This window comes from Durio zibethinus, chromosome 20 (assembly GCF_047325235.1).
Source record: "Durio zibethinus cultivar Kanyao isolate XHJ-2024 chromosome 20, ASM4732523v1, whole genome shotgun sequence".
In the NCBI taxonomy this organism is placed as follows: Eukaryota; Viridiplantae; Streptophyta; class Magnoliopsida; order Malvales; family Malvaceae; genus Durio; species Durio zibethinus.
Window position 1 is genome coordinate 8379087 of NC_143181.1, and position 8766 is coordinate 8387852.

The 8766-nt window shown below is 29.5% G+C and overlaps 1 protein-coding gene across 2 annotated transcripts; it reads right to left on the bottom strand.

Annotated features, from left to right (window-relative positions):
* Positions 1–1226: 1226 nt before the first annotated feature.
* On the bottom strand, positions 1227–4551 carry LOC111315018 (NAD(P)-binding Rossmann-fold superfamily protein). Of its 2 annotated transcripts, none has more exons than XM_022916641.2 (10): positions 4371–4551; positions 4184–4245; positions 3474–3593; positions 3253–3352; positions 3003–3083; positions 2608–2657; positions 2329–2479; positions 2167–2223; positions 1848–1969; positions 1227–1729 (listed from the first exon to the last, which is right to left on the bottom strand). In XM_022916641.2, the coding sequence occupies exons 1-10, from the start codon at positions 4437–4439 to the stop codon at positions 1510–1512; spliced, it is 1032 nt and encodes a 343-aa protein (XP_022772376.1). In that variant the 5' UTR covers positions 4440–4551; the 3' UTR covers positions 1227–1509. The 2 variants fall into 2 exon arrangements, with proteins under 2 accessions (XP_022772376.1, XP_089605735.1); XM_089749609.1 differs by having other exon boundaries at positions 3474–3611; positions 4371–4522.
* Positions 4552–8766: the final 4215 nt, after the last annotated feature.

The following is an 8766-nucleotide window of genomic DNA, read 5'->3' on the forward strand; positions in this document are numbered from 1 at the left end:
TTTTCAATCTGTGTGGGCCAAGATGTAGAGAAAACATCCTGAAGATGCCCCGCAATAATTCTTTCAATTTCCTCCCCCTCAGAATTCGGATATCCACCTTCCCCTATCATCCTGCAGCTTTAATATTGAATTTATCCTTTTCCTATGGGACGCCGTAGCATGGAAAAATCTAGTGTTTCTGTAGCCCCCTTAAGCCACAACGCCTTCGATCTTTGCCTCCACGTCGTTTCTTCACTTTACATTAGTTGACTCAATTCAAGTTTGCATTCTCGAGTCCTGTCGGTTTGAGCCCACTTTTGCTCTCTTTCCACCAAAACCCGTAGCTCCTTTTGCGTTTGTTGTATCATGTGTTGAACGTTACCAAAAACTTCTATGTTCCATCATCCGAGACTGCTAGCACATTTCTTCCTCATTTTTCCATGGCATGGATATAGTCTGTCGAGTGTATGCAGCAAAATAGGCAGGTGATATGACGTTGTCGAGACCAAATGCTCTTCCCGTAGCACTGAAACACCTTCCACCACGACGTGGATGCAAGACATCATGAGTAAAACAGAACACTTTAAACCTATCTTAAACCTATTTTTAATCTGTCTTCGATTTTCAAAATTAGAATAAAATCTCCATTTGATCTTGATTTTTTAAAAATGCATCACTTAGATAGGGATGAATCAAAACTCTTACTTCTATTGACTTTTTTCTAATAAAATTTATCCAATAAAAAATTAAATGAAAAAAAAATCAATAAGTGTAAAATAAAAATATAAATAAAAAATATGTAAGTTTTGTAGAAAAAGTAAGATGTCATGTAAACTTCACCTTTTTCTAATTTCTGCAAAATTAATATTATGGATTTTGTGGTTGGAGTTAATAATAAGATAAAGCCTTCCTACATACAAAGGTTACGTAGTATAAACTATAAACCTAGACCGTTGATGTTGCCTATAAAATACAGTGAAAAGCATTCGTAGATAACATAAAGCTTTGGGGAATGGCTTGGGATTTGCTTCCATGTGTGAATAGTTTGCAGAAGGCATTGTGTATTTCCTGGGAAATAATCTTTGCATTAAAAAAATATATTTGATGATTTCTTAAGCAAAATGCTGCAGAGTTGACCTATTCCTTGAGTGAAGGAATAAAAGTCTTTCAAAATGATTTGATGAAAAACTGCTCTCTAATAAGAAAGGACAACTTAGTGCCCATTGTGAAGCAGTCCAGAGGATACGTGTAGAAGCTGAAAAGAGTTACATCTAATTTGTAAAATATTATCCTTACAATTTTGTGTCACAAAAATCGTTTCACAAATATAAATTTAAGTCTCTACTTATGTCATATTGCATCCTCATATTTTTTCAATATGAAATTGGAGCATCAAATAAGCATTATAACATGAAACCGCTTGTCCTTCCGAAAATAGCATAAGAAAGTATATACTAGCATAATGCAGCTGCAAGAGGCAGCAAGCGAGTCCCTGGAACAGAACAATTTTGGCTCACTTGCATTGGAGAGCTAAATTTTAGAATCATGAGAGACTAATATGGAACGAAGAGTGTCGACAATGGAGTCGATTATTGCATGAGAATGGCTAGTAGCTGCTAACTTCAAGTGTTTAGGTGCTTCTGATCTATCAAAGTAGAAACCACCAGATACCAGTTTCTCTTTAGGCTGTAAACCCAACCATATAACTGTGTCTGCACCCTCTTCACTAGTTCTGAGCTTTCCCGAAAAACTGCAATGCATTTTACAAAGTGAAAAGTAACGGAAAAACAAAAAAGCATAGACTAATTGTCATGAATTGGACAAAGATGAGTTTTTTGAACTGCTGCTTGAACGAGAAAATGACTCACGATTTGTTAAAACCAGGTAAACTCTTAGCTACTCCAGGTGTCTCAGCCCAACCTGGGTGCATTGAGTAAAACCCAATTCCTTTGTGCTTGTACATCTCAGCCCACTTTTCTGTTAGTGCCACCTAAGAAACAATAGCAACAAGGCTTAGATATTCCTTCTATGATCCAAAATTATATTAGACTATGATCATTTAATTTAGTTGAATTATTGGCAATATATTACCAATACTAATGTTATATTTAAAATATTAATTAGCAAAAAAGAGCAATAACTTTCTTAATAAATTCCAACAGTGAAAAAGCTATCAACTTAACAGACCTGAACTCGCTTGTTCCTAGCGTATTGCTCTACTCCATCAAATTTTCCATCACTAAACTACAGTTACACAAGCAAAAGGGGGTTTCATAAGTATCCACTAATTGCACGAAGGCAGTATCAAGAGGTTTACAAATGGGTAGCATAGAGGAAGAAAAAAATCACCTGTAGGTCACTGGTCAAGGAAGCAGTATACATTCCACCAGATGAAACTGTGATGACTCGAGCATCAGGCGCAGCTTTCTCCAGCAAAGGCAACATTAACTCCGTTGTGGCATAAGTGCCCAATACATTTACAGCAAAGTTCAACTCAAATCTGAGGCACGGGAGAAAAAGGACAGGACATCATATATTTTTTCGTTCTTTTTTCTTTTTCCTTAGTTTTTGAGGAAGAACAAATGATGCATCAAAGATTTTTGCCAATTATAAAAGTGACAAACATACCCTTCAGATGTAGTGACTCGTTTGTGCTCCATTAAACCAGCATTGTTGACCTAGAGGCAATAAAACATGTCAAAAAAAAAAAAAGCATCAGCTTTACATGAAGAAATAGCTATTTATAAGTGCAGGCTATGCTTAAAAGGATAGTATCTCATTATAAATTGGAATAGAAAATCATACCTGTCTATATAAAGTTTCCAACTAAACAAAGACAAATGTTTCAGAATGGAAAACAAGTATGCACATATCAAGGTATGGTAGACAAATATGTATATATTCAAAGAAGGTAGTAGTTATTTAGAACTTAAATGCTGTCCTTACATCCCATTGCTGGTTGTAAGACAACTACTATTTCTTGAAGGCAACTTTAACTTATAATAAGCAGAGAAGAACTTTACAAGAACATGAACGGGAACATCCTTTGAAGAGAATCTGGATGCAAAGGACTTGATCTCGCTGATGGATGAAAGATCACAAATCTGCAAGCTAGATTTAATGAGCAATTTAAGATCGAAACACTGTAGAAATTGTGTAGATACCATAAAACTGTAAATGGATAGGGCCTAATTTACCAAAATTCCAAAGAAATAAGCTCTTCAGAGTCCATCATGAAAAACAACAGATATGCAAGGGAAGGATGACAAGTACCTCCAAATGAACATTTGGATTGCCTGTTGAAGATTGAATCTTTGAAAGAGCAGCTTCTCCCCTCTCCTTGTTACGACAAACCATATAGACAGTTGCCCCACTGGTAAAAATATGATAATAACATGAACAAAAAGAAAAACAGGATGCATGTTCATCCAAAATGCCTGAATGCTTATATTTAATAAACCAAACAATCAGAAAATGTCAGAAACGATCAATACCATGATGCAAGACCCTCAGCAGTTGAAAAACCAATGCCAGAATTTGCTCCTGTGACTATGCAGTTCTTCCCCTCTATTCGTATTTGCATATCTTCTGGTTGGAATTTCTTGGAGTGCTCCCTGAAAATCAGAGAATATCTTCAAAAGAATATGCCTGGATGTCAAGGGATCATTTCCTAGTATTTAAGCTTTGGTGAGCAAAATATTGGCTTCTATGATCACTATTAAAAGCCAATATTGGTGGTGATAAAAACACATAACTTAAACCCAACGTCATAAAAATCAAAGATTGATCACCTTTCATTCTGTCAGTGAAACAGTAGTGATCATAGCAAAAAGTTTAAAGCAAGCAAATGTGCAAGTGTCTCACATAATTCTGAATTCCATGTTCCTTCACATATTACCATTAAGAGAACATTGGTACTTATTCATTCTATATCGATATTCAATTGTCAATTGAAAGATTCAAAATCCAGTAATTAATTTGAATTAATTATTTTATAAGAAAACCCATTTATTTCATCAGAAGAAAAGGCAAAATTAAGCATATTTTTACCCATATCCCATAAGTTTCGCCTCTCTATCAGCTAAATGCCTCCTGATGACAGGCTTACAAGTATACAATTACAATAAACGTATGCATAAAAGCACCATTGTAGCTATATAAAAGGCATAAAACATTTGCAGCAATGAGCAACAAGTGAGCTTACAAGAACGCATTTCTGGTGAAATTCAAGTACCCATAAACTCCAAAAGCAGATGCTCTCCATGTCTGTGAATACAATGCAATAAACTAAATAAATAAAAACCCAAAAAGAATACTATATATATATATATAGAGAGAGAGAGAGAGAGAGAGAGAGAGAGAGAAGTAGAAAAAAGAAAAAAAGTGATCACCTTGAGAAGGAACATGATTAGTGCTGTAATGGATATGTGAATTTGAATGTGCAATGTTGCTTTTTTCATTCGTTTGTTCTTACAGTGTAGACTTGGCAAGGGATACGAGCTGTACTAACGTCTATAGGAGATGTAGAAAATAGGTTGTGTTTGACGTCTGGCGTTGGCCACGTAGCTAAACGTGTTGCCATTAGTTCTTACCTCCTTAAAGGTTGATATTTTCTTTCTATAATTATTAACATAAATCGTAAAAATGAAAGCGACTTGTAATATTTTATTTGTATGATTTTTTCATAGATATTTTAATTGTAAATTTTATTTTTTTATTAAAAAGTTAGTATATTTGAAACGCCAAGATATAATATTTTTATTGTTATAATGATTTTTTGTCAAGAACACTCTATTACTATATTTGATAAAAATTTACGAGATTGTCATTAATTTTTTGTAGGATATAATTTATCTAAAAATATTAAAATTAATTAAGAGTTATTAAAAAAAGTTTAAATTTGTGAAATTAAGATTAAGTGCAAAAGTATGATTACAACTAAAAAATGTATTAATATTTTTATATTGCACGTTCAAAGAACAATATCAATTAAATATGTATAATTGATTAATTTTGATGATGTGATCTTTTTATATTTAAATTTAATTTTTAAAAATTTATTTATGAATTTTTTTTTGTTGTGAAATTAGTATTATTACTATTTTCGTATTCCATAAATTTTTTAATACTTTGACGAAATTTATAGAAAATCTTTATTTAGAAAATATTTAGAATAAATTGATCATTTACAAAATTTTTGAAATCTCATCATAAGATATTTTATTTATTTATTAAAATAATTTTAAGAACATCTAACTCTTTAGTGAGATCTCAAAATTTATTAAACAAATTTTAAGATCATCTTAACTTTTTAACGAAATCTTAAATAAAATTATTTTTTATTGATAATAATTAAAGGATTTAATTAAATAATTTTTATTGTGATTATTTTTTTTGTTCTTTGTCGTTTTTTTTCTTGTTATTTAAATCTTTATTTAGTAAAAATAATTTTTTTTTCAAATTATTCCAATTTTTTTGGTGAAATTCAAAAAATATATTCTTTTATAATTAAGAGATTTATTTAAAGAAATATTTTTATTTTTATTTTATTATTATTTAAATAAAGATTTATTTAGTAAAAATTATTTTTTAGATTATTCTGATTCATCGACGAAATCTAAAAATATAAATCATTTACTTGCAGCAATTAAAGAATATTTAACTTTTTTAAATTTTTTAAAAAATTACATTTTTAGAATATTTATTCAAAAAATCCATTATAATTATTTATTTATTTATTTTTTATATTGTTTAAATAAACCTTTTTTCTACTTAAAATAATTTTAGATTATCTCAATTTTATGGTGAAATTTGAAAAGTTATTTTTACTTACAATAATGAAAGAAAACTAAATTTTTTTAGTTTTCTTTAAAAATTACATTTTAAAGAACAATTCATTATTCTATTTTATTTTTAATTTTATTATGTTTAATTATTTTTTAAATTATCCCGACACTTTGGTGAAATTTAAATAATATTTTGCTTGCAATAAAATTTTAATTTTTATTAAATGGTTATTTTTTTATGATTTTTTAAAAAGATTTATGCATATTATTTTTTTATTTTACCAAGTCTACATTTTATTTTAATTTATTTATTTTACTTATTTCCAAAAGAATAAATATTAATAATAATACAATAATATCATAAAAATAAATATAAAATAAAAATCAACACAAAATAAATCAAAATCAAAATCAAAATAAAAAATAAAAAAAAACCTGCCAATCAGGTCAAGTCGCCTAGCTAGTCGAGCGTGGATCCAAGGCCTTAAAACAATGCCATTTTGGAGGCTTATAAATAGGCATTTTCTTTTTTTTTTTTTTCTTTTCTTCCCTCTCTCTTTAAAAAATGAGAGCTTTTTTCTCTAAAATTTCAGCCTTTCGCCAGTTGCAGTGCATCGGTGGTCGAAAACTTCAATCGGCACCAAAAAGTTAAAAAAAAAATCTGAAATCCAACCAATTTCCCAGTTTGCGATTACTGAAAAATGCAATAGTTGTTGAAAAATTAAAAGTTTTCTAGTTTCCGGTGAGCCCAAAAAATTTTCAAAAATAAAAAATTACTACCTTCCAAATACTTTTCCTAAACCAGTTTTACAAAAAAAAAAAAAATCTAGAACACCCAAATCGAGAAAAATTTTTTTTTTTTTTTGTTTTTGGAAAATTTTTTTATTGCTGTTCCTCATTGATAAAAGGACTGTGTTGTTTTTTTTTTTTTTTGCTCGTGTGTAAAAGGCTTAAAAAAATTATTCTTTACTTTTTTTCTGATAATTTTCCTTTCTTTTTTTAGTTCCCCCTCTTCGATTCACTGTGTGTTCTAGCTTGATTTTATATAGCATTTATTAGTATTCAAATGCCAGATAATCTAGGATTCAGGAAGACTTTCATGGCTCCTTAATTCATGCTGCAAAATTAGATTGTGGTAGAAAAGAAAAAAAACCACTATAACAGCTTGATTTTAGCTGCCAGAGTTGAAACTATTTTTTTTTTTTACTTTTTTTACTAATTTATTTTATTATTATATATATATTTTGTGGACACAATATGTATCTACAGCTGCCTCATTTTTCTAATTACTAAGAATCAGAAGTAGGGCAAAGATAAAAAGATGACTATTTTATCTAGATGATGTTATAAATATAAACACCTTTTTCTCTTTTTTTTTCTTTTTTTTTTGAAAATTTGGATGGTTCATTTAAGTAGAAGCTTGATAACTTTTGAAATTTTAAAAGAACCTCTAAACAAAGGCTCAATAACTCTTGAAAATTTAAAAAGGCTTCTCTAGCCAGAGGTAATGAAACTTTTAATTCAAAAGGCTCCTTTGACTAAAGGCTATGAAATTTTAAATGGCTCCTCTGACCAGAGGCTATAAAACTTTAAATTTAAAAGGCTCACTTTAAATTCAAAAGGCTCCTCTGACCAGAGGCTATGAAACTTTAAATGGCTTCTCTAACCAGATGCTATTAAAACCTTAAATTCAAAAGGCTTTTCTGATTAGAGGTTATGAAACTTTAAAAGAAAGTTCCCCTGACCAGAGGTAATGAAATTTTAAATAGCTCTTCTGACCAGAAGCAATGAAAATTCAATTAAAAATCTGAGAGGACTTATAGATTATGTCATTTGGTTTTACAAATCATGCCTAATTTTGATAGAGTCATCTAACCATGGGCTCTTAAAATTAAAAAGCTCTTTTAACCTATAGGCTATGAAACTTTAAAGAATGCTCCTTCAACTAAAAGCAATGACACTTTACATGGCTCTTCTAACCAAAGTTAATGGAACTTTAAACTAAAAATCTAAGAGATACTGATATTTGAAAGATTCTTCCAAATAGAGGGTTTACATTTGTTCAACTTTTTACTTTCTTTTTGTTAGTCTTGGATTATCCTAGACCCATAAATCTGTTGTGTCACATACATGCATGAATGACATTTTCATGTTTTTGTAATGTCATGCAATAAATGATGATCATGATACAAATGCATTTATGATGCAAATGAAGAGACTATTTTTTTTTATTTTTTTGTCATTTTTTTTTAATTCTCGAAATTTATCAATGCTTGTTTCCTTTTTTTTTTTTTTTTCTTAAATCCCACACATTCTAGTAGCTAATTAAGCTCAAATAAAAAGATTTCTCTTCATATTTCCCATATTCAATGTTTACCATTTTTATGATTTATAAGCTTCTTTTCTAATCGACCTTTATTCCTTACTATTTTCTTATCATTTTAAATCTCTTTCAAAATAATGTGTGTCTTTCATGATCATTGTTGTTCACTCATAATCTTTTGAATTTCATGATAATTATAACACATTGCACATTTCTCTTTTTAATGAAAGAAACAAAAAAAATATTAACAAATGTGTATTTTATTTGAATAAAAGAGAGATTTATTTCATGTATTATCCAAAAAGATATAACAAAGAAAATAGTAATCACATAATGAATATTTAGATCATTATGAACTAATTAATCATTTTTGAAAACCCTTAATTAATGCCCCTTGACTTTTCAAAAACGCGGCAAACCAAGTTAGCTTAAAACCAATGAGATCTTTTAGCACATATTGAGAATTGCCCTACTCCATTCAATGTTTCTTTATATAAGTTATCCTTTCAGATTTTCAACTTAGATATCTTTTTAGTTCAATTTATATTTTTACTTTTTTTTTAAGCATAGTATTTTTTTATCGCATTGGTATTGATTGGATTTGACAGATTATCACCATCCATTCTTGCCAAGATCAATGCCCTACCAGAGAAAGCTTTCTTCACCACATATGGGCAT